Source organism: Hippopotamus amphibius, chromosome 1 (genome assembly GCF_030028045.1).
Source record: "Hippopotamus amphibius kiboko isolate mHipAmp2 chromosome 1, mHipAmp2.hap2, whole genome shotgun sequence".
Taxonomy (NCBI): Eukaryota; Metazoa; Chordata; class Mammalia; order Artiodactyla; family Hippopotamidae; genus Hippopotamus; species Hippopotamus amphibius.
In genome coordinates, this window is record NC_080186.1 from 41,994,202 (window position 1) to 42,021,807 (window position 27,606).

The 27,606-nt window shown below is 35.6% G+C and overlaps 1 protein-coding gene across 12 annotated transcripts in view; it reads right to left on the bottom strand.

The window, feature by feature from the left end:
• Nucleotides 1-27,606, bottom strand: part of FAF1 (Fas associated factor 1) — a 463,179-nt gene that overhangs the window by 105,953 nt on the left and 329,620 nt on the right. For all 12 annotated transcript variants that reach the window (XR_009049289.1, XM_057710484.1, XM_057710451.1 and 9 more), the window contains one exon: nucleotides 16,346-16,500. Coding sequence is in view for 11 of the 12 variants with exons in the window: in XM_057710484.1 (XP_057566467.1) it covers nucleotides 16,346-16,500 (155 nt within the window). In the remaining variant the exon portion in view is untranslated. The remainder of the gene's footprint in view (nucleotides 1-16,345; nucleotides 16,501-27,606) is intronic.

Consider the following 27,606-nt stretch of genomic DNA (forward strand, 5'->3'; position numbering starts at 1 on the left):
TTAAAATCAAGAAATAGTATCACAATTCCTGGCTGTTTACCCTTGAACCATTAAACACATTAAATGTCTTTCTGTGTGAACCATTTCTCTAAAACGAAAGGTTATTGAGCAGAAGAAATTCACATTCAACAGTACTATAGAACTTTTCCAATATGGTTGTCAAGTGTTTTTTCTGGTTGTTGTTGCTTGCTTATTTTTTATACTACTTCTTTTGAAGTCACTTTGATTTAAAAAGGCTCTTCTCTTTAAAGCAAACCAAACTTGCAGTTTTTGCTATAGTAATAAGCCTCATTACTTATACGTATTCATTCATGTGTTCAGGGTTTGTTAAAAAGACATTTATGTACATCAGTAGAATAACCAGAACATAAAATAGAGAAAGAACCTTAGAGCTCATCTACCTATCCAGCCAATGCACAATTCTCCTTTCTTCTTTTCCCTTTAACAGTGAAGTTAAAGCCATGTGTGAAGTGAGACTTAGCAAGTTGCTAGCATTGTCAAGCATACCAAAACCAGCCAAAGACTTTTGTCTCCTTCCACAACATCATTTTCACAAGTCTGCACGCCTATCCATTGTTCAGCTCATTCCTGGAGGTGATCTTCAGCACCACTGGCATATGTGCCTTTGTCCTTTAAGGGTGGCTTTGATTTTTTGAAATAGTCCTAAGTCTTTGGTTCAAAATGAGTTAGGTAAATAACCTGGGAGACAGACTATAAAGGCAGTGATTTTCAAGCTTTAATGGTCTAGGAACCACCTACAGAGTTTATTCAAAAGGCAAGTTCCTCAGCCTCATCCCTCACAGATTCTGATTCAACAGATCTGGTGTAAGGCCCAGGAAACTGCTTTTTTAATAAGCTCCCAACCCCACCAAAGGTGATTCTGACCTTTGAGAAACACTGCTTTTAGGATGCAGGACTGCTTTCCTTGAAAGGCTGTAAGCTCTCTCTGAAGGCAGCTTTTAAAGAAGTTGTCCCCTAAATGTTTTGGGGACAGCATATTCACTGGACCAAGTGTCTAGTCTCCTGAGGTGATGACTACATTGAAGATGATAATTCCTACTTGCTTCATTTGTATAGGTGAGCTGCAATATGATGTGAGACAAAACTAAAGTCTGTGAGCTCCAGGTGACAGAGGAAAAACAAGCCAGGAAAGGGTGTAGTTTGCAATATTAAATAGAGAAGTCAGGTCTCACTGAAAAGTTGATACTTGATCAAAGATTCAAAAGAGGTAAAGGAGGAAGTGGAACACATATCTCTGGTAAGAGGATTCCAGGCAGAGAGAACAGCAAACACAAAGACCTTAAAGTTGGAGAGTATCTAGTATATTTGAAAGGTGACAAGGAGGTTAGTATAGCTGAAGCAGAGTGAAGCATAAAAGACAAAATTGATAATTTTGACTATTTTCACATGGTAAAAAACACCATAACTAGGCTGAAAAATAAATGATGAACAGGGGAAAAAATTCTGAATCTCAAACCACAGAAAAAGGGCTAGTTTCCCTAATACAGAGAACTCAAAACAATTATGAAAAGATCAACAAATAATATACAAAAACAGCTTTCAGAAATGGAAAGAATAATTGCTCATAAACATGTGAAAAAAATACTCAGAATAACTCATAATAAGTTAACTCCTAATTAAAGCTACACTAAGAAACTGTTTTTCATCTGTCAGATTAGTAAAGACAAAAATTTTTGGTAATACCTTGCACTGGCAAGCTATAGGGAAACAGGCAACACTGTACACTGTTAGTAGGAGTGAAATTGGTACCAACTCCCTTGTGGGCAACTTGCCAGTGTCTATTAAAATTAAACATGCATGCAAACTCTTAACCTAGCACTCCTACAACTGGGAATTTAGTCTATAGATACATTTTCAGATGGAAATATATGTGCATAGTCACTTACTGTAAGCTTGTAATAGCAGAATGTTGGGCATAACCCAAATGTCAACCAATAGGATCTGGTTAAATGTATTACAGTATCTTATGGAATTCAAAGGAATACTACATAGCCATAGAATAGGGTTCTTTACACACTGATATGAACTATCTTTTCTTTTTAAGCTCTTTATTGGAATATATTTGCTTTACACTCTTGTACCAGTTTTTGAGGTACACCAAAGTGAATCAGCTGTATTTATATATATATCCCCATATCCCCTCCCTCCTGCGACCCCCCCCCCCGCCCACCCTCCCTGTCCTGGTCCTCTAAGGCATCACCCATCATCGAGTTGATCTCCCTTTGTTATAAAGCAACTTCCCACTAGCTATCTATTTTACAGTTGGTAGTGTATATATGTCTATGCTATAACTATCTTTTAAGATATAATGTTAGTGGGAAAAGCAGGGTGTTAAATAGTGTCTACCATTTGTGTAAAATTGGGGAAAAATAATTATATATTAGTTTGTTTACATGTAAAATAATCTCTGGATGGGTTAAATAAGAAACTTAAAACATTACCTCTGGAAAAGGTAACTTAGAAACAAGGATAAGTAGGAGACTTTTCATTACATACCTTTCTACATCTTTTGAGTTTTGATTAAAGTAAATGTATTGCCCAATCAAACAATAAAAAATTTGAAAGATAGTAACTCTCTCATAAAAATAAAGAAAAATTGCATGCAGTCCCAAACTTTTAACACAATGTTAATCACATTTGTCTCTTTCTTATCAGTCTTTTGCTCAAATATATCTTTTCTTTTCTGAGGTAATCAGTATTTAGTTGGATACAGCTTTTTTAGCCTTGTATACAACAGTAATGAGCCAGCATGTTAAATGGTTGAATACTCCATTGCGTAGATGTATACATTGCTATGTTTACAACTACTCACCAACAGCTAGATTTTTCTTTCTAGTTTTTTTTTTAATCATTATACATAATACTGGGATAAAATTTTAAAGTATTTCCTTAGGGGAAAAAAGTCTGTCTGTAAAGTGGAATTACAGGGTAAAAAGTTATAGAATCATTTAATGACTAGTGATACATATTGTCAAATTGTTTTCTAAAAGGATGTTATAATGCTTCCCTGTGCAAATGCAAATATTGTATGCATGTTATAGAACACAGTGAAACTAAAGGCGAAAACACAGGATGAGACTTTGGGAAGATTTAATCTGAAAAGCATCTCTCACCTGTCTGTGGTTTAAGACTACCCAGTAACAGTAAACTGCTAAACTGTCTTAATAGACTAGTAGTCAGAGTTTAAAAAAAAGCAAGTATCTCCTTGTTGTCATCTATAAATCACTCAAGTGGAAAGGCTTTAAGGCACTGACAGTTTAATGACAGGGCTGTAACTAATCTATAGGGACTAATTTACACTAATTTTTTGGAGGGACAATAATAATAAATAAATAAATAACTGGCTGTGTTCTCACCACAAGTAAGAACATAAACATTTAAGTACCTCATTTTATTTTAAGTTTGGAGAGATAATAGGAACATTGAACCCAATCACTTATCAAACGCAGAAATCCTTTCTCTAGCAATGTAAAGAGAAGATTCATTTTCCAGGGGTTATACAAGAGAGCAAATTTATGTTAAATGCCAGAAAATATTTCTTCTGTGTTCTGCCTTTTACCAGTTGCTCAGTATTTATGAGGACCTACTAAATATACAATAATGTAGGACATGGCTTGTGTCCTTAAGATACTAAGAGTATTCTGGGTTATCAAACCCATAAATCAATAGCCCCAAACAGGAAACATAATCTGATACATAACTGGGGGGCTAGATTTACTAGTTCAGATTAAGTGCTGGAAAGAAATCAGAGAAGGGAATGGGAGTTTAGAAATCAGGGAGAACTTTCCATTCCAAGACAGTGCTCCCAGACAGCTATTAGAATTATCACTTATTCACCTCTACATTCCTAGCACCTACTGCCCAACAGCATGTATTTGTTACACGAATGGGCCAGTTCAGGCTTTAGTAACCTTTATCTCCACCATGACAATGTTGACCATACAAACTTCCTTTTCCTCTTCCAACCACTTTGCTGAAATCAATTTAATTAAGACAATTAGTGTGAATTATCACGGTCTCCAAGGCCTCTTTCACTATGCTTCTACCTTGATAGGTCAAAATAGCAGGTACTGGTCCACAAGTTCATGACTCTAAGTTTCCCTCCTGATTTTAGCATATTACAGTTTTTACATAATTTCATCCTGTCACCACCCACTGACTGAAAATGTGACTTAAAAGAGGTTGTAAAGTATCCAAATACTACCATATTAGAGAAAGAAAATTATTGCAAGCAGCACAATATTGTGGGAAGAACAAAGACTTTGGAGTCAAATAAACCTGATTTTGTCACTTACTAGTTGTTTCTTTGGATAACAATCTTTCTGAGCCTTAGTTTTCTCACATATAAAGTGAAGGTAATGAGACCAACTTTTGGAATTGGTCTGTGGATTAATCAATACCTCTTTTTCCCCCTTTTTATGTGCTTCAGAGTCAAAATTGGCTTTTCCTTTCTCTTCCCTTCCCCCCAAATTATGGATATGGCAAAATGTTTCCTAAAATAAGTTATAACAGCAAATCTCAGACTCATATGACTAAACAAGAAGGCATACTTAGCATGCTTGGCACTGTATTATATTGCTGTATAATGTCTACAAAATCATTATAAGATTACACCCTACTCTTAGAGACTGAAAATATATACAGATATTTTCATGTTATGTTCTCTGATTTTTTCCTCCTGCAAAACTTGGAGACTTTGTGATTTTATTATTACATAAAAGTTGTTCAGATTATACAAAAATCTCTTGAAACCTTGACATTTATACACAATTTCCTTATGTATTTGAAAAGAATTATTATTCTAATGGATAAAAAAATGTGGGAGAGCATTAGTAGAAATCTTATACACAGGAGAAGAGTCTTTAAAAGATAAATGACCAACAGCACAGAGTATCAGCACTTCAGTCACTCATCAAAGCTTTCAAGCAAGAATCGATTACAACCCAGCACTTGACAAAGGCTCATTTGAGACAGCTGATGTTTGACAGAAAGAGCTGAATGAACAGGTTTACTATGTAGGTTTCTTCTGCAAGCTCTATATCTGCTATGAGTTAGATCATGAAAAAGGAATAGTTAAGGGCCATATCACCTAAAGAACTACCATTACCGAAAAAAGATTTAATACAAAGCTCTCTGTTTTTAAAGGGGATCGATACAAGAAACATCTTACTTAAAATAATCTCTTATGCAAAACAACAGCAGAAAATAACTGTTTATTATAGTCCTTAATGATTCTCAAATAAAAAATCATGCAATAAAACTCTTCCTTGAATTCAGTGCCAGGAAATTTTGAGATGAACTATTAGGCTTCTTTTTATCAGACAATGAGAATTTTAAATGGTAAACTGTAAACTCTAAGGCATAGTACCTGGCACATAATAGAAACGATAAATATACATTGGATGGATAGATGAATGAGTAAGCATATGCCTATCACATTTCCTTTTTCTCCTTTAGCTGACAGAATTACAGAGCTGAATTCAGTGTTTATGTACAAAACTTAGTTTGTGTTTATTTACTTATTTTTTAATTCGTTGGAGTGACTGTCTCCAGAAATGTTCAACTGCAAGGCACACGCATAGAGAAGGTGAATAGTTGGGTTCAACAAATTGAGTGCAATGGAGGAAGACAGAGATGAGAGAGTTTAAAGTATTACAAGAAAGCAATAATGATGGTCCTTGAAATTTAAGTTGAACAACGAAGGAAATAAAGATTGGACACAGGAGAGGGTGGATGGAGTGAAGTGGTGGGGGTCAAGAGATTGAAGGGCATGATGAGATTAAAAAGAAAATTTAGCACTGGTGACACTTGAGCAAGTGCATGGAATAGGAAGTACTGGTCAGTGCCAGATGTATGAAATCAAAATATACGAGTGTAAGTCAAAAATTATCCGCATTCTGGCTGTACAATTTATAGATGTTTTAATATAACTGGAATGTGGATAATTTTTGACTCACCCTTGTGTAAGGTGATATAGTTTCTATTGATGACCACATCTAAGTGTGGTAAATATAGAGAAGAAAAAAGTTTTTCTGGAGTTGGACAAGTCTGGGAACTGAGAGAATTATCAAGAATAATAAAGAATAGAGATGATAAGAAGTTCAGGTATTGTTTATGAGTGATAAAATTTGGGAGAGTTAGAATCCAAACTTCAAAAGATCTTGTCAATCAATTACATTAGTTGAAAATGGCATAGATCTGGTTTAATAACAACTTAGACTCAGCCCATTCCGGACTACCTCATACCTGAAAAACTGCTATGGGATTTTAGTTGACTCCCTTGGTTTAATAGGAGCCAATAATAAAATTACAGACTAGAATTGAGCATTGCCATAGACAAATTTCCTCTGAAGCATTATGCTCAATTCTGGGCCCTTTAGAATGGGCTAGGTCTGGACACCCTATCATATGAGATACAATGGAAGAAATAAATACACTTGGTTGGAAAGGCAAGAAAATTAAGGCAGATGAGACAGCTGTGGTTAAACTGATAAAGGACTATAATGCAGAAGAGAAGTTAGGCTTATTCCAGGTAATTCCAAGGCCAAAAGTAGAACCAAAAGGGAGAAAGCTGTAGAAGCTCTCTATGAGAAGAAGCACTATAGCGAAAACCTTTTCCAGCTTTTAGAGCAGCTCAAAAATACACTATCTTTTGAAGCTTTTATTTCTCTGTCCCTAGCAGTATTCAGGTAGAGATTGCAGTAATATTAGTTAGACATAATACAGGGGAAAATGCCTGCATAGTTGCAAACTGGATGTTAACTAAGAATGCTTCTAACCTCCAACTCTAAGATTTGGTGAATTCCATTTATTTGTTACCTGAGCAAAAGATCCATGTCTTATACTTCTCTTATATCTCCCACAGGGCTATGCACAGTTATTTAGTACAATTTTGTTGATAATAATCCAGCTTGACAAGGTCACGGGACAAGAAGCATTATGTAGCAGAAAACCACAGGCAGATCTGGGATTTATATCTGGTACAACCATTTGCATGACCTTGGGTAAGTTACAGAATTTCTCTGAGCCAAAAATAGTTTACTCACATGTGAAACTGGACTTTGCCATTTACCTTGTAGAACTGTGGTTAAATGGGGCAATGTATACAGAGTGAGAATTAAATGAGCTCATATATATATAGTGTCTTATATATAGTGTCTGACACATAGCTGGGGCTTAATTAATGATCACAGTTATGTGTTGTTGTTTTAAAGCAGTCGTGATTATCTTGATCTTCACTATTGACACTCTAGAAGTTCTCATCACAATTGGCAAGAGTTTGAAGGACAGTTCTAAGGGCAGGGAAGATGCCTTCTGAAAGAGGTGGAAAATGACCGTGGCTTCCTTAGCTCTAGCCCACTAAGGTTACTCTGACCAGATCACAAGCTGGTAAGGGCAGTATGCTGCAATCTGCTTACAGTCTTTACTAACATTCATTTTTATAATGAAATCTTGCTTAACCCTCATTTTTCTATTGGAAACTATGTGTTCAGGTCATCAGAAAGTCACAGAATTTTAGAGATAACAGTTCAAATAGGGTTGCCCCCCACCCCCCATTTTCATAGAAGAAAAAAAATACAGAAATGTTATACCACTTGCCTAATGGCCCCTAATTCTTCATAATCCCAGACTGAGTCTTACCTCTTAAGTGCTCTACATTTTATAACTGACGTATGACTGTCTGCATAAACAGTGAGGGAACAGTCGTATTGAAAATCACAGTCTTTTAAGAATAGCAACTGACATATTTAAATGTAAATAGATTTTGCTTTAAGACCTAATAAATAATAGTTACATAGCTTTTATAATATCCAAATAATAAATTTTTGTTGCTGTGGCTTTTAGGTAACTTATTTGGGAGCAGCTCAGGACCTCCAATGCCTTATTTGCTACTGGGACTGGGAAACAATTTCTCAGATTGAAATATAATACTCATAGCATCTTTATTGTTCATATAAACTTGCCTCATCCCTTCCTTAGTTGAGACTGTAGAGAAGTGTGTTAAAGCAGACTTTCTTGGTGCTGATCACATATTGAAGAAAGGAAAGATATACAGAAGGCAACAATTTAGGAGGATTTAAAAAATTGTTGCTGTGGCTACACACCAAGTCGGCCAACAGCAGATAAATTAACAGATGGCTGTTTAAAAATCCCTATAGTTAACTCTTTATTTGTAAATAATATAAAACTATCACTTTTCTCTATTACTATAGTGCAATCACGTACAAAGATACAAATGTATGCTACTCCCTAACAAATTACCTAAACATGTAAGAAACAGGATTTCACCTCACTCTTCAATTCCAGACTAATTTCCTCTTTCAATTTTTGGCGGTACATTTGGCAGATTCGATCATTAAGATTATTGGGCACTAAAACCTCTTTGCGCATCCATGTAGACTGACAAGCAAATACTGGAAAAATGTCAGAGGAACCAGTTTCCATAACTGGTTTTAAATGACTGAACTAACATGTTTCTTTTACAGTTTCTCTCAGTGTTTCACTACCAGTATTTATGAAAGAGAGAAATCTGCTACCAATTTAAATGGCACAGGTGACAGGATCAGTAAAAATTCTTCAGAAACAACCATGAATATAAAAATTATCAATACTGACAAAGCAGTTAAGAAAACAAATAAATCTCATGAGATCTTATCAATTTCAGGGAGGAAGGAAAGCAAAAGACATGATGGGGTATATTACTTTAAAAATATTTTATTTTAGAAATTATTTTTAGAATTTGTTTCATTAGATAACTCATGTTTTGTAATCTATGTATATAAACTGGATCAAGTACCTCTAGCTGTCATATTTATTTGAATCTGTACATCCTAAAATACGAGAATAACTAGCTATTGGAAGTGAATATTTGCACATAACCATACACGAGTACCCTGCAGGGAGGCATAGAACAGGTAAGGATTTGGCAACACAGCACAGAGGGGTGAAGGCTTGGTATGAAACTCAGACTTTATAGATCTTGAGAAGGCAACGATTCTTTTAATTCTATGACTCTCAAAAATCAAGATCCCTAGAATACTCAAAGCACAGTGTTTGGGAGAACACCAACAGAGTAACAAAAAAAGTCTAGTGTATGAGGAAAATCAGATTTGATAAAAACTTAAATGTTCTTTTGGACTATCCTGTCAACAGTATCACCTTGTATTGTTCTTTTCTAACAACAGTTTTCATGCAGACTGTGAAAACAGACAAGTGTATCTGAGTTAAACAGGTATTTCCTGAATAGCATTAATTAGATTAATGTCAAGGAAATAAATTTTTGTATACAAATGCTTGATTCAGGTACAATGCATGCACCACCAGGCAATTATGATTGTAGTACTAGGCAGTAGTGTGGGAAGTATCCAAATCAGAGTTAAAAAAGCTGGTAAACTGGTAATTTAAAGTTATTCCAAAGAACACTTTTAAAAGGATAATTGTCTATTTTAAAAAGAGTAAAGAATGTATTATAAACAGTTTAGCCATCATCTATACACAGATTGGCTTCTTCTCAATTGTAAGAGGCCATCACCTTTTATCCTTTCCCTCTTTTCCTTTCTTTCAGTACTATTAGGAAACTATTCACAAGTGCACCCTTGGACAATGCTGAGCAGTAATTATGACTTGCTGACAAAGAGATATGAACAATTACTGAGCCCATTTTGAAACCCTACACTAATAAAGTCATTAGATGCTGCCCTTGCCATGATCCTTCTAAAAGCTTCTGAAGTTACAAGAACACACGGCATTGTTTGCAGGGACAATTGCTGCTGGCAGAACGCAAACCTTGAGTTAAACCATGCTGCAAATTGATCTTGACATTCTGTTAAGACCGCCACTAAAAATCAAAAGCAGAGGAGAAAAGGAGAAAATGAGTGGGTAGGATGTAATCATGGAACAGGAGGGGTTCCTCCTCACCTTCTCTCCTCCCTCTTCACAAAACAAACCAGGGAGAAAATGACAAACTCTCCTGGTGTTTTGGAACCTTTATTTTAAAGCATTAATTAAGCCTTGACCTGGGATGTTTAGGATGGCAATACATTTCCTTTACAAGTATTGGAAAGAAAATGTGTCACAAAGGAAATAAAGAAGTTTGGGGAAAATTATATGGAAATCTGGCATGAAGGCTCTCTGGAAGTCTTAGCACTCTGACCACAACATGCCCATCTGTTTTATCAGCTACCTCTGCAGAATCCACATCTGCTCCTAGGGTAACAGCTGGAAATTAACACTCCTTGTGTCTCCCATGCAGACCCCACACCTGGGCTATATTTGCTGGATCAAATGGAAGTGTAGGGTTAGAGTAACATGGTCAGCTAGCTTCAGCCAGGCATGAACCAGTGAGTAGTTTGGAATTAAGGGTAAACCACTGTGATATGGCTAATTACTGAGACGGAAAGTGTAGGCAAAGACAACCAACTGATAATAAGAGATTTAAGCCAATTAACTCTTGCCAAAGATTAAGTAATGTGGAAAACTATCACTTGAATATTAAGGCTAACAAGTTCCTGTTAGCATAGCAGCAGTCTACTGTGACCTGATATACTGCACCCAAGGGCATTAAGTTCAAAAGCTGGTATTGATAGGAAACAGAATTCTCTCTGTGAACACTGCTACTAACTGTGTATGCAAAATTTAATACAATGCTATGTATGGTACATGCAACCTGTGTAATTGAGGCATTGTCAGCACTTCCTAGGGAACTATCTGCAGCTATTCTGAGCACTGCTTAGAAATAGTGTGCACTGCCTGACTTAACACTTTGTAGCACGTACACTGATGTGCCAAACATTTTCATCTCAGGAACTTACATATAAGCAATTCATTTTTTAGCACTCATGGCTGGCTGATTACCCAGTTGGCACTAAGTAAGACATTTGCTATGTAGGCCTGTTCAGAACAAGTGATATCCATTAACCCACTTATTACTAGCTAATACTGGTGGTTTATTGTGCCACATATGTTATATGGCTTTCCTTCATGAAGCAACTTCAGTCAAGAATCTGCAGTTCAGCACCGAGGTCACTCATGTGCCAATGTTCCCATTACCCAGTCCCAAATAGCTCTAATAGAGGTAAGCAAATCAATACTTATTGTGCTAGAGTTTTATACAGTTCTATGTATATTTAATTCTGATGGTGCCCAAATGGACCTTTGCCTAGCTTCTTGGCATAGCTCACCATGAAGTCAGCCCAGCATTCCTATATGTCCTATGGGTATATTTACTTTAATCAATGTCACCACCAAAGCAGAAGGCTCAGAGTACCATCTCAAACGGCCCAGTTTGAAAGGCCAATTGCTTTAGCGGTATCATAAAGACTTGGTGAATCTGGGTAAGAAAACTTTGGAAACAGTGGATAAACTCATGTTGGAATTCAATCCTCTTTCCAGATAGTGAGCCTAGGCCACAATAGCCTGGGGTGCTACAGTGTCATCAGAAGACGAGGTACCCAGTCTGAACATTTTTAGTTCATTCTGCAAGGAGAAGGCTTTTGAAGGCTTTTGCTTTATTATTCCTATTAATGACTGTGGGGGAAAATCACACAATTAGAGGGATATGGTAGCATTTCCAATGCTCTTTCCACTACCCAAGCTGGTCTCTCTTACCCATTATGTTTTAATAAGCCCATTAAAGATTATTGGTTTATTTATCAATATAACACTTATTTTTTAAAAGGCACTTTAATGCATCGAGATTATAGACATAGCTCTCTTGGGGAGCTGACAAACTAGCAGGGAGATAGATAATAAACATTTAACATAACGAGTGCCATCAATACAAGCTAGTACAGTGATACTATGGGAGCACATAGAATGTGCATTTTCACCCAGACTGAGGCAAGGGAAGAATGGGAAGATGCAATGCTTCCTAGAAGTGATATGTGTTCTGAATTTTAAGAAATTATTCTTTCATAGACCAAGCATTCATTCACTATATTGTGCTAAAAATATTTTTATTGTTTACATGTTTATTAGTTAAATCTATGATGGTTTTCCATATGTTACACATCCAAAAGAGTACCTGATCTCTGCTCCACTGTCTGCTAATAAGCATATGCCAATACCACGATGAATCATTAACAAGACAACTTCTTGGGATCTGTCCATCCCAGTTGGTTGGCCTTAATCCTCAATTTGGTTCAGACTGCACAGGATTACATTAGCTGGTCTACTCCTATTTCTTCTCTCCTCCGCAATTCAGATAGCTAATTATGAGGTTTAAAATACCAATATCCTTTTATAAGAATAGCAAATATCTGCAACCCAATAAACTAGGAATGCTGCTAACATTAAAAATCTCTGAATACAAAGACTGAAATTCTACTATCGCCTTCTGTGTGTCGTCTCTTTCAAGTTCTTCCCCGGCTCGCTCCAGCGGAGTGACTCAGTCTGAAGTTCATCTAAACTCCCAAAGCACCTTGTACATATTTCATATTATATATTAGCTCTTATGTCTGTCTTGCTTACTAGACTATGAGTGTTTTAAGCATTAGCACTATGTTTTTTTTTTTCAACTTTTTATCCTCAGTGCATAGCACCAATCCTGGTTCATACCAAACATTCAGTAAATGTTTACTCAATGAATAAACATGGAGGAATATATACCTTTCTTAAGATATTATAGCCACTTTCAGAAGTGATTTGCAAGATCTCTGTTTACTATTATCTCTCCATTTTTAGCTTTTTCTTTACAGGCATATCCTACTGTTTCTATCAAGATCATTGTTCAACTGGATATTTGGGAAATTACACCCTCTAGCACCTCTCAAGACTAACAAGGGCTTTCTGCTCATTGCTTTAAGAAAGAACGGCTCAATTAAACGTTCCTTAAAAAAGAAAAAAAAAAAAAAAAAAAAGAAAGAATGGCTCTGAAGTACAACTACACATGGCAGCCAATAAGACTATATAGAGTTTTCCAAGAAAGAAAGCTCCATTTAGATATATAATACCGAAATTATAAGCAACATTTTTAAGTGGAATTAGAATATATTCATTTGCCAAATTCTTATTGAGTTTCTTTCTCCCAGAATTTTGTAAAGTGCCTTGTTTAATGAGAAAAATAAAATAAGTCCTTCTAGAAGATCACGATTTAGTGAGGGAGCAAATAGGCAAGTAATCATTACTGCTAAAGTCTGATGCCTCAGTTCATATTTGGAATGTTCCAAGATCAATCTAGAAGTTATTCTAATCCATTATACAGATATGGGTTGGTTAAGTATTCAGCTTAGAAGTTATTAGAATCATTTTTGAGGTGGGAAATCCAAATCCAAATCAAGGGGTGTATACCAGCGACATTCTACGGAAATCTGTTTCTTTTTTATTCTAGTTTGTTAGTGAAATCAGGTATTCTGGTTTGTTAGCAAAATCAGGAAATTTGACTTAGCAATTCACAATCATATTCTGACAACTTTACCAAAGCATTCACTTAGTTCAATAACCTTCACTTGTCTTCTACAAACAGGAAAGATTCACAGAAAATTATAGAGACTAATGTTTCTGTAGGCTTCATCCAAGTATTTCTGAAGCAAAAATAAATCTGCTTGGCAAGTCCCTTCCTGTCTTGGGCATCCATGTCCCCAGCTATCATATCAGAGGATAGTCTCAGAAAACCACTAAGGAAGCATCGAGACTAAATAGCTTATAGGCTTAGGACTCTTGAAAATATGATTAGCCTGAACTAGGATAAGTAGATATGGAACCAGACAAGAAATACACCAGGAATTTATTTCCAAACTTTAACAATTTGTCATAAAGAAATTACAGTTGAAAGGAAACCCACAGCAACAATCTTATTTGTGATGTCTATTCCACATATTATCTGTCCCATTTTATCTACCTATTAATAGCAAATGATGGCCCCCAAAACTTTTGATATATAGACCACTGATCAATAAACATTAGTGCAGCAGACTTCTATAGAATTGAGAGGGAAAGTTTTAGGTTTTGTTACTTATTGTTAATTGCATCAAGTGGATGATACAATCAATTTTCATGACATTGAAATAAATGTGATAAATATCCAAGAAACATCACAGAGATGGAAACTCAATTAGATAACTCTATTTGGATTAGACTATGGTAGACGGCAAGAAAATAAAGCTAAACTCTTTTTAGGGGGGCAATAAAACAGCCTATGTAATTCTTTTATAATTTCATATATCAAAAGTAAATCTACTTTTACTCTCTTTTAGGAATATGCCATTCCAGTGAATTTTCATCTTGTGTTTGTAAAATGTGAATTTTACCATAGGCCTCAACTTAACAATGAGGAGGTGTACATGAATAGTAGCTAAGTAATTTTATTTATTACTTTATAGAGAGAAATGTAATTCCTTAACTTAAAATATCAATAGTTTTTAATTTGTAATATGAATAGAATTTGACTTTGAATAAGAACATCAAGTATCTTAAATCCTAGAAATTATGTTCTTTCTCCCCACTGCCCTGTTTCTTGTTCCTATAAATGCTTATCTTAAATTCAATTCCTAGATGTTTCTATCTAGTTTTTAATATCATTTCTTTTTATATTCATAACAGTAACTTAATAATGGGATGCCACATTTTTAAAAATGTAGATTGAAATATCCTATCACACTTCATAGTCTCGCAATTCATTGCAAAATAGCTCTAAAACCTTAAACAAGGCCTTTATTTTGTGTTTTAAAAAAGTGTCATAAGGAGTTAATAGGACACAGCTGTACTGGCTCTTTCTAATAAGCAGCTTCTGTCGCTTTGGTCACCACAGGTGTCTCTGTAACCTGCAAACTCTTATTACTAGTGTATCAAAGTTGTGCTACTTAACAGACTTCTTTAGTAAAACATAACAAAGCAATTACATGGCTGTTGATTGCCAGTCATAAAAAAAAAAAAAAAAAACCCTCAAACACTGCTTTTCAAAAGAAACTACACTGCAATTTTTTGTCATTGTAAAATAAAAGGAACTAAGGAATTAAATGGAGGATAGAACAAAATAACAGCAGGTAGCCCGCTGAACTTAGCCACTACAGATGGTTTAGAAATAGTGTTTCCTTCTCCATCAAGTTGTGGATAAAAGGAAAGGAGGAGATTCCTTACTGCCAGTGAATGGCAAAAGATTTAGCCAAGTCTCCAGTCTATGTATTTTGCCTCATGAAAGACCTTCGATGCTGCATTTTTATCTGTTTTTGGCACTGCTTTTCATCACCTTTAACTGAGTGTGAATAATAACCTGATTTAATTTAAACAAATACAGGTGCTAAAGGTTCTCTATTTATGTATAACAGGGAACATTTCCAAGGCAGAACGAAGTCATCCTATGAAATTTCCTAATCATTTACTTAAAGAAATGAAGTATTAGATGAATAAACTGCTTCAACATTCTTTTGCTTCACATTTAAGGGAAGAATCATCTTTCTTCTCAGATTCAGATTACATAAAACAAAGTATGAATGATAAGCAAAAATTTAGTGAGCCATAAAGTAATAAAAAGACAAATCAGATGATTTCTAATTGTTCTACAGTCGTTTAAGTTAGGAAACTACAATAGGATTGCCTTGAAATGAATTAATTTAATCTCCCTGTTCATAAGCCACCAGCCTGCGATTATGATTGTGTTAACATACCCAAAGTAGCATCACGGGATGTTATGGCCACATGTGTAATTAAACACGATGAAATATATTTCAGATGGCAAACTCAAATAGGCAAAATATGAAGAAATATTCATCATTTACAGATACCATGATTAACAAACTAAGCAAATTTATCCTGACAGCTAGGAAAGGGATTTTTTTCTTCCTATTGAGAATATGGATGTATTGCTGGCTGTGTGCAAAAGAATGTGTGCAATAAAGCGATTACATCAATTAGCATATGCTAGAGTTAAGCTATTACCAACCCCACTGGACTGGTCCAGAATGCCCTGCTTTCATCACTGGAATTATTAAAAAATAAACTTACTAGTAGGATTATATATTATATTTTCCTTATCTTTCCTGAATATTATTAGAAATAGATTTTAATGTTCAACAACATATTGGAAAGTTAGAATATACACTGCATAGAAATGTACTATATTATTGCAAAAAGACAGGAATAATGTATTTTGGTTTTGGTTTTCAGGTTATTCTTGAATTTAAGAAATCTTCTATTAGTTAAGATATTTTTTCACAGTTGTAAATAACTGCATATGTTAACTACAACAAATAGCTTTTATCTAATTAAATGTAATAATAGAAAATTTAATGCTGAGGATGAAAATGTTCATGATGATAAGAAACCAAATACAACGATGACTTTTAACAATAAAAAAGCCCAGCTTATAACCTGTGAACAACAGTATTACCTTGCTCTGTTGGCGTCCTTTGTCAGATCCCAAGCCCAGGTTATAAAATTTTGACTCAGATAAGAGACAATAGATTCAGCACAAAGCATTTGTGAGCAGAACACGTTGGTTAATACACTTTCATCATGGTGGAGGTAGATAGCAAGAAGCTTTCTCTGAAAAGAGGAGAAAAGACTGATGAATTAAAATATGCACTAATGTAAGAATTCTCGAATTTTGGAAAGGCACAATCAGTCAATATAAACAACAATGATAAAAATTAAATGCTATTCCCTAAAAAAGTACCTGACACCTGGAACTCCTAAAGCATCTACTAAGGTGAATACATTTTGCTTCCTTTACACTCTGAAAAGGCTAGGATGCTTGTATGCTGTTTTACAGACTGCTGTCAGATTCCTGTTAACATGTGCAAGCTTATCTCAAGCACAAATTGAAGTAGAATTGCAATGACCATTCTTCGTAATTAATACATACTTTATATGTAAAGAGAAAATTAATTTTGAACTATTCAACTATAAAGAGAAAAAAACACTGATTAAGATTTGATGCCAAAATCTCTCTTACATATTTTTATGTTTTTAATCTGAACACTGAATAGTCTCTTCTACTTGAAAGAAAAGGGTCTGAAATAAACTTGTTTTAGATCCACAGGTAATTTCAAAGCCCTTAATGTGTTCTCATGTCAAAGCCCTTACTTAAGAGCATGTACATCTAATTGCCATTTGAAAGGATGATAGAAAAATGTTCACCTCACATGAATACTTTCTAAGTTTATGTTTCAGAAAATATTCAATGTAGTTTTTCATATGGAAAATTATCCTTTCCCCTTTGCCTCATAAAACTTGCTTGCAAGAAATGACATCTGCTCTCTTAAAAGTACCCTCTGTAATAGTTGGATAATCAATAAAATAACTGAATTTGAGCAACATAATTTGTAAATGTCAGCTTTAACCACAACAATGATGATTTAAGAACCTAAATTGTCCTTAACTTTGTGGTGCTACCTTGCAGAAGAGCTGAATTTAAGAATAGTCAGTTACCAGGAAATGGAAAGATAAAATTCTGTGATAAAGACAATATACACATCTAATCTGTGTAACTCTGGTGAAGGAAAATTTCAAGGAAACTATACGAATATGATGTGGAAGAAAAACTTGCTGTGTGGGATTCTAAACAAAAGAAGGACATTTACAGAAAAAGGACTCATGTTGATGGAAGTCTGATGCTTGGAATTATCCTGATAAATAATCCAAATAATAATCCTAATCCTAATGATGAGGATGATAATAATAAAAATATTTTCTTCAAAGGAAAATTTTGTACTAGATGAAGGTAGCCAGAGGTACTTTAATCCCCAGAATAAACCCATAAAACAGTATTCTTAACTTCATCAGTCTATGAGGAAACTAAGCTTTAGAAACCCGACTTATCCTAAATTCTACAACTAGTTAGTAAGTAGCACACCTGGGATTGGAACCCAGATTGACTAACTCCAAGCCTAGTGTTCTTTCTTTTGATACCACAGAAGTAGCAGGGAACCTAACTACATTATAGTCAAGGCGTGGAGAGCTTGTAGAATATTAAGGCACCAGGTACTCATACATCAGTGCTTCTGGGGCTCTAGAGACAGCATGCAATGGGAATAAGGACAAAATTCCTGAGTTTAAGTAGCTCCAACAGTAGCTGCTTCCAGTGTCCATTCATTCTTTCATTCATTCAACAGGTATTTGTTAAAATATTCTTTGTGTCAGGCCCAGCAGGAAGCAGTAGTGATTAAATGTTGAGCAAGAAAGATTTAGGGTTTTTTCACCTATGTTGATATATGCAGATAACAGTAGCTGGTATCTAGGAAGTTTGTAATCAGATATATTGTTGGAGAGATACTTATCTGGAAAATTCCTACTCATCCTTTAAGGCTCAAAGCAAATGCCTCTTTGAAGGCTTCCCTGATTTCCTCAGGCAGCGTTGTTAAGAGTTTCCTTTTCTGGGCCTCTATCTCCTCTATTAGTATTATAATTGTTTACCAGTTTCCTCTCTAGACAATGTCTCTCAAGGGCGAAGACAGGGTCTCTTTCAGTCTTCTTTGCATCCCTAAGTTAGCATAGGTCTCAGCATGTTTGAGGAAGGAAATGTGAATGCTGACATCAATCACAGCCCTCTGGCAAAAAAGACACCAAATGGTAGCAGCAATGCGAAATCACTCTTAGTAAATGAATCTAGAAATCTGCTGCTTTAGGGAAAGGAACGTGAACCTGGCAGCACTAACGAATTCAGAGCTCCTCCTCTTAGAAGCTCTCTAGCCCAAGAGACAGAGGGATGTCAACCTCTAATTCTGCTTGATCGTATCTCAGCAACTACATTTAATGAGACACTGGGAACAAGAGAGCTGTCCACTTTTGAATCAGCATATTTCTAAGCAAACAATAGCAATGGTTAAATCTTTAAAATGCCCATTTCGCTCAAGAACACTGCAATGGAACATTTAGACTTTGAGAAAGAGATTACTGATTTACATTGCTATCTCACTGATTTAATTTAAATGCTCTTCCAAACCAAACACACATGTGCTGAAGAGGCTACTAAGAAACCCAACATGGAGAGTTCCCTATAAGTGCAGCCTACAGTGTTGACTGAAACTAAACTTGGAAATCCAGGGCACTAATGCACAATATCAAGCAATAAAACAGCATCTCTTTGGCAATATTTAATTTAAAAAAGAAGAAAGAGGCAGGCGAAGATCAGGCACTGTCTGTTTTGGAGGATCAACCATTCTGCATTTCAAAGCATTGGTCCCTGCAATATCCAGGTTACTGTGCTAGAATCTCGACTATTATATCGCAGTTGTGAGAGGGAGGGCAAAGATGTGTTTACTCAGTGATTAGGCCCTTAGAATAAGCCTCTAGCTCCTAGAGAGACAGCTCACCACTTATTCATTTGGGCCAATTCACAAAGCCTAGGAAGATTAAACATCCATGCTGAGAAGACAAGCGAATGCAGACGGTGAAAAAGAAATAAAAATTCTTTAAAAACTCTGAGATGACTTCATTATTTTTCCACAAGGAAACTTTAGGAAAGTGTTTAGTTAGAGAAAAACCCACATTGACCTCTCTCTAAACCCTTAATCTTTCCTTTGTGGTGGCATTGCTTTGTGGTAAGCGACTGGCTCGCCTCGCCCCTCTTTTCACTGGAAGCTGAGAGAAAAAAGGCACTGGAGAAACAGTTTTCGTTCCAGGGACACAAACCCCTGACACTGTTAAACATGAGATGCCAGGAAAACACACTTTAAAAAAAAAATTCTCACTTTAAGCTCTAAACTGTGAGAAAGGAGATGATTCAAAGAGCATCAGAAAAGGATCTTCAGGTTGGGGGTACTCCCATAGTAGCTTTCAAAAGAAAAACTGAGTAATCTCAAAATAATCTTTTCTCTCAAACAAAAATTTTTCTTCTGCTATTATGACAGTAAAAATGAGCAAAATATAAAGACTTAATAATATGCAACTGCTACTAAATTTGGGCTACATAAATCTCTGATTAAATTATAGACACACCTAAATGAATCCCAGACTCAGATTTCTGATTACTTATCAAACTCAACTAAACACAAGCCAAAACAGTGAGAACTGGGTTCAGCATATCAGAAAACTGCTTTTGTGAAGAAAGGGCATCTAGTACATAGGAAAAGCATAGGAAAATGTTTTGTTTTCCATTACTATAACCATTTTCCCCTTTGGCCCATTAATAATTTAGTTCAATAACATTTGCAGAGTGCTTATGTGTTAGGCATTGAGAATATAAAGATGAAGAAAATAAAGTTTCCTTGCTCTCTAAGAGCTGGGGGTGGGGAGGGGGTGGCGTACGAGGAAAGCAAAGATTTAACTGCAGTATCATATGAGAAGCAATAAGATTGGGGCATTAAAAAACCTACATTTTATTTGTCCTTTCTAATTTGGCAGAGAGGGTGTAAGTCTCATTGTCGACAAAGGCAAGCAGCCCAGATATACTCTTCTGAGACTCCCTCTTTGTGATCCAGGTTTTGGTAACACAGTTAAAGGAAAGTCTCCAAGCATTAAAGTAACAGAAAGCTCTGTGCTAAGCCTAGTTTTGCCACTTACCAGCTGTGTGACTGTGGGGGCAAGATGGGTGTTTATAAGGATTGTGGATAAAGTAGGTAAAATACCTATTTACAATGACTGGCCCACAGTAGATGCCGAGTAAAATGTAGTATTAGGATTAAGATTCTGGAACTATCCATGCAAAATAAAGGATTTGAAAGCTATTTCAAGAGAAATGATAGCCATGAAAACATACTAAATATTATACAGCTCCTTCATTTCTCCTATTGGCAATAGTGTTTGGGATGCTTAGTTGTGTCTGTGCCTTCAGGGCCTCACTAATCTTCACATTCAAATCCAGGAGCTAAGGTACTAAGTTGATGCTTAGGAAATGCCAAGCTGTCAGCAACCAGTGTGACCTGGCCTTGAGCTACAGTAGCTATTGTATTTAGACACTTAGCATCACAGAACCATGGAACATTAGAGCTGGAAGAAATGAGCTGACTATGTCTCAAAATAAGTCAGGCACAGAGCAGACACTCAGAAAATATTTGCTGATAGACTGAAAAGGAAGTGTCTAGTTTCTTTTTAAGTACCAGAACATCCATAGTCTGGGTTCAATGATTTTGAAGTTGATATGACAAATGATTTCTGGAAATGGTATTTCATAGTCTTTTTCAGTATAAGGATTAAAATAATTGCAGAAGGTGGAACAGTCCCAAACTCATTCTACGAGGCTACCATCACCCTGATACCAAAACCAGGCAAAGATGTCACAAAAAAAGAAAACTACAGAACAATATCACTGATGAATATAGATGCAAAAATCCTCAACAAAATACTAGCTAACAGACTCCAACAGCACATTAAAAAAATCATACACCATGATCAAGTGGGGTTTATCCCTGGGATGCAAGGATTCTTCAATATACGCAAATCAATCAATGTGATACATCATATCAACAAATTGAAGGATAAAAACCATATGATCATCTCAATAGATGCAGAAAAAGCTTTTGACAAAGTTCAACATCCATTTATGATAAAAGCTCTCCAGAAAATGGGCATAGAACGAAATTACCTCAACATAATAAAAGCCATATATGAAAAACCATAAGCCAACATCGTTCTCAATGGGGAAAAACTGGAAGAATTCCCTCTAAGAACAGGAACAAGACAAGGGTGTCCACTCTCACCATTATTATTCAACATAGTTTTGGAAGTTTTAGCCACAGCAATCAGAGAAGAAAAAGAAATAAAAGGAATACAAATTGGAAAAGAAGTAAAATTGTCACTCTTTGCAGATGACATGATATTATATATAGAAAACCCTAAAGACTACCAGAAAACTGCTAGCACTAATTGATGAGTTTAGTCAAGTAGCAGGATACAAAATCAATGCACAGAAATCTCTTGCATTCCTATACACTAACAACGGAAGAGCAGAAAGAGAAAGTAAGGAAACTCTCCCATTCACCATTGTAACAAAAAGAATAAAATACCTAGGAATAAACCTGCCTAAGGAGGCAAAAGATCTGTATGCAGAAAACTTTAAGACATTGATGAAAGAAATCAAAGACGACACAAACAGATGGAGGGACATACCATGTTCCTGGATTGGAAGAATCAACATCATGAAAACGACTGTACTACCCAAAGCAATTTACAGATTCAATGCAATCCCAATCAAATTACCAATGGCATTTTCCACAGAACTAGAGCAAGAAATCTTATGATCTGTAAGGAAACGCAAAAGACCCTGAATAGCCAAAGCCATCTTGAGAAGGAAAAATGGAGTTGGTGGAATCAGGCTTCCTGACTTCAAACTGTACTACAAGGCCATAGTGATCAAGACAGTACGGTACTAACACAAAAATAGAAAGGAAGATCAATGGAATAGAATAGAGAACTCAGAGGTAAGCCCAAACACATATGCGCACCTTATCTTTGACAAAGGAGGCACGAGTATACAATGGAAAAAAGACAGCCTCTTCAATAAGTGGTGCTGGGAACATTGGACAGCTACATGTCAAAGAATGAAATTAGAACACTTCCTAACACCATACACAAAAATAAACTCAAAATGGATTAAAGACCTACATGTAAGGCCAGACACTATAAAACTCCTAGAGGAAAACATAGGCAGAACACTCTATGACATACATCAAAGCAACATCCTTTTTGACCCACCTCCTAGAATCAGGGAAATAAAATCAAGAATAAACAAATGGGACCTCATGAAACTTAAAAGCTTTTGCACAGCAAAAGAAATCATAAACAAGACTAAAAGGCAACCCTCAGAATGGGAAAAAATAATTGCCTATGAAACAATGGACAAAGGATTAACCTCCAAAATATACAAGCAGCTCATGAAGCTTAATACCAAAAAAGCAAATAACCCAATCCACAAATGCGCAGAAGACCTAAATAGACATTTCTCCAAAGAAGACATACAGATGGCCAACAAACACATGAAAAGATGCTCCACATCACTAATCATCAGAGAAATGCAAGTCAAAGCCACAATGAGGTATCACCTCACACCGATCAGAATGGCCATCATCACAAAATCTGGAAACAACAAATGTTGAAGAGGGTGTGGAGAAAAGGGAACTCTCCTGCACTGTTGGTGGGAATGTAAGTTGGTACAGCCACTATGGAAAACACTTTGGAGGTTCCTTAAAAAACTACAAATAGAACTACCATATGATCCAGTCATCCCACTACTGGGCATATACCCAAAGAAAACCATAATCCCAAAAGAAACTTGTACCATAATGTTTATTGCAGCACTACTTACAATAGCCAGGACATGGAAGCAACCGAAATGCCCATCAACAAATGAATGGATAAAGAAGATGTGGCATATATATACAATGGAATATTACTCAGCTATAAAAAGGGATGAGATGGAGCTATATGTCATGAGGTGGATAGAACTACAGTCTGTCATACAGAGTGAAGTAAGTCAGAAAGAGAAAGACAAATATTGTATGCTAACTCACATATACGGAATCTAAAAATGGTACTGATGAACTCAGTGACAAGAACAAGGACGCAGATACAGAGAATGGACTGGAGAACTCGAGGTTTGGGAGGGGGTGGGGGGTGAAGGGGAAGCTGAGACGAAGCAAGAGAGTAGCACAGACATATATATACTACCAAATGTAAAATAGCTAGTCAGTGGGAAGTCGTTGTATAACAAAGGGAGTCCAACTCGAGGATGGAAGATGCCTTAGAGGACTGGGGCGGGGAGGGTGGGGGGGACTCGAGGGGGGGGGAGTCAAGGAAGGGAGGGAATACGGGGATATGTGTATAAAAACAGATGATTCAACTTGGTGTAACCCCCCCCCCCAAAAAAAAAAGAATTAAAATAGATTAAAAATAATTTCCTTTGTATAATCTGGGACCTGATTTTATTCCTCCCCTTTCAGTTTCCTTTCTCCTTTTCTATCCTCATTACTGCCACCATAATAATCAGAATCATCACTGTTCTTTTATTAACACAAACAACTGATACACGGATACAACAATAAACACTTTTATATTTTACATAGATTTATTTATTATTAACATTTTGCATATTTGCTCTATCATTCTTTTTGTGCTTCTTTCCCTGATACATTTAAAGTTGCATATATCATGATACCTCCATTCTACTTTAGTGTCTGTCTCCTAAGAAGTAAGGACATTCCCTTAAATAACCATAATTTCTTTAATCACACCTAAGACATTTAATAGTTTACAATATTTACAATTTAATATTGTTACAACCATCTAATATAGAATCCATATTCAAATTTCCCCAGTACCTCAAAATGTCCTCTGTAGCTGTCTTGTTTATTGTTTTAAATCCAGGTTCTAATTAGGATCATCTTTCACAATACACCACCCACTTTCACAATCTTGTTCCTATATATGGATATTCGTAGGTCCTGCCCAGCACCCAACCATGACTCAAGATAAGTACACAGTAAGAACAGAGGCGGGGCAGCATGAAGCTACATTGTCTGGATTCAAATTCCTGCTGTACCACCTCCCAGCTGTGTAACCCTGGGAAAGCTACTTCTCTTTTCTATGCCTTGGGTGACACATAGCTCTGGAAGTCCAACACTCTGTCTAGATAGAAGTGATGCCATGACTGCTAACAGAGGTGGTCCTAGGGTCTAGGCATGAACAAGATTGGCTGCTTCTTTATGAAGGTGATATTTGAGCTGAATTTTAAATTTAGCTGATAGTGAGGAAAAGAAGAGGGAAATAGAGGAAAAGCCAAGAGAAAAGGTTGGGAAAGGCCCTGTGCGAACAATGGCCTAATATGTTCAAAGAACTCCAAGCTAGTAATTTTTGAAGAGTGAAGAACCAGATTGAAGATTGATTTTGTAAAGAACTGTGACACTTTGCCTTTTTTGTCTCCCAAAGCTGAGTTCAGGGACCAACAGACAGCAACCAACTAGAGAAGTTCCAAAAGGAAACAGCCAGCTACTGAAGATGAGGACATGCCAGGATGGTATCTTTTTCCTTTCACTTTGTGAAGCAGATGTTGGAATGGCACACTTGAGGACACAGATGTATTTGAGTCTCACACAGGGAGAACTCTCATATGAAAGTCACAGGTTAAACAAACAAACCAAAAAGCCTAAAGCAAAATCAAACTCCTCATAAAATAAGTTGACAAATGTTCATTGGGTAAGAGCTTTATCAGTTTTCATTGTTCAAACTATAATACTCAGGTCATAAAATTGAGGAAGATAAACATGCTTCTAAAGTTTTTATGAATATGGAAATTGGAAGCTCAAGTGATTGGCTGTTACAGCAAACTGTTTTACTTTCATTTTCTGTGAAATATTTACATATATTGCTTGCCCATACTGGGTTGCTATCTTCTTTTTATTGATTTTTAGAGTTCTTCATAAATGTATATGCTAGAAAAATTAAGCTTCCATTATATCTAATAACGATACTAGGCACTACTTAACATCAAAAATACTTTGATTTTCTTAACATAGTTATTTATAAAAGACTGTAAATGACAAGGCAAATATAAAACCAGACTGTATTGAAATGCTTCACAGAGGAAAGAAAGGTCAGAACACATTAGTGTAGGTCTATGACAAAAGCAGTATTATTCTCTATTTTGTTAGGCACTCCATGAAGAATGTGGGAGAAACAGGATACTAGAAGATACACATGTATAAAAAGGTATACAAAAGCTAACAGGCTGTGAAATGTAGAAGCCAAAAATTTGTAAACTACACTGTGCTATTATCATACCATGATTTTCTAATCATTGCCTGACACTCCACAATTACACATATACAAATGCATACAGTTGCTCAGTCTCTGCCACCAATCTCTCCCTTCCCATCCATCCTACAAACTGCCACCACATTACTTATTCCTCTGATGGTGTCACCCTCTTCTTCAGAACTTTCCAAAGCTAACCACTACCTAACAATAATAAAAGTCTTTAGCTGGCATTCAGGGATTTCCATGATGAAATCCCTGTCTACTTCTCTATTTTAGCCCGATTTCCTACTGCTCCTTCACACGTGCCAACTATGCAGGCCCATTCATCCTCTTTAACATGCATCTGAATAACTTGGTTACTGTTAACGTAAGGTTTCATTATTCCAAGGTGGGTTAATTGCCAAGACATTTTAATCTTCATTTCAGAGTTAATAAAATGAAGGCTTATATAGCTAGTCAGTATCAGGGTCCAGTTTCAAATCCAAATCTGCCTGATTTATTCAATGTCCATCTACTATAAGCAAATAATCTTAAAGATGTTTCACACACATTTTGAAGATGTTTTACTTATATTAATTTTTTGTTAACCTCGTGAGGCATGTACTACAACACAAATTTTTAAATTGATGCTCAGAGAGATTGAGTAACCAAGTTTTAACAGCACACAGCAAGTGAATGGGGACTCAGAATTCAAATTTAAGAATTACGATTATTTCTCTTTCTACCACACTTTTTATTTTTAAGTGAAAATGTTTAAGATTAGATATGGAACAAACTTCTTGAATTTACATATGAAATAATTAGAGATCCAATTTAGCTTTTTATCCTTTAAAAATAGGTAATATGAGTAACAAATACTTTCTAGGGACAGGGAGGGCTCTTTGAGAAAAATGATACAAATATGAATAAAGTCCATGAATAAAAGTCAGCCTTGATTTTCATATTTTAATAAATTTTACCTATGTTGCTTTTCGAATATGGTTATATGGTTCTCAAAAAAGTGGTGAAGAGCAGTAAGTTGAGAAAAATGTTTTACACAAGCAGCATATCTTTAACTTAATTTTTAACTAATTTAAAAAATAATTTTATTATAACACTAAAGGTTTTTACAATTTTAATTAGGTAGTTCTGATAACTCGGAGAATTAAGAGGCAAATGCTAAATCTGGTGTTAACATTATACTGTTTGCTGGTAATATCTAGTTAAAGAAGAGCATATTTGGTATAGCTGCACTTATATAAAACATAACAACTTTTTTACTGATATACATTTTAGGAGACCTTTAAAAAAATCACTTGTTTTAAAAGTAAAAACACTTAATAGTGGTTATTTTCAGGTTTGAGATTATGAGGTAACTCATTTTCTACTTGCATCTGTATTCTCTTCTTTTCAACAAACATTTCATTTGTATAATGAATACATATTTCAAAAAATTATATTAGCATCATAGTTCTTATCTCACACGTGTGCAGAATGCTGTCCTAGCTGTCATAAAAAATTACTCTAAAGACACTGTCTGCCTTTAAGGAATTTAAATTGAAAAGAAAACAAAGACAAGATGAACAGACTGGGCATATTTTCCAAAGCACAAATAGGTTGGTTTGCTTGATTTTTCTGGATGATGGAGTGCTAGAAACTCATCAACTGCAGTTGTGGCTTCAAATCTGGATAGAACTTATTTTGCTTAAAAAACATTGACTAGTGATAGTATTTAGGTTTCTTTTAACTCGAGGAAGTAGAAACAGCACTACTTTAAAATGGGCTGATTTTTAAAAATGAATATAATAAAACTTGATAACGAACAAGTACTGTTAAAGCAAAGCATTCATTTTAGTGTTATACATGCTCAAATGAGTTCTCGAAATTCCTTTGCGGAATTGTTCTTAGAGCTAGTTCATGAATTGCATAGGGATATCAGATTTGTCATTTTACAAACATTTCTCAAATTTATCCAAAACTGTT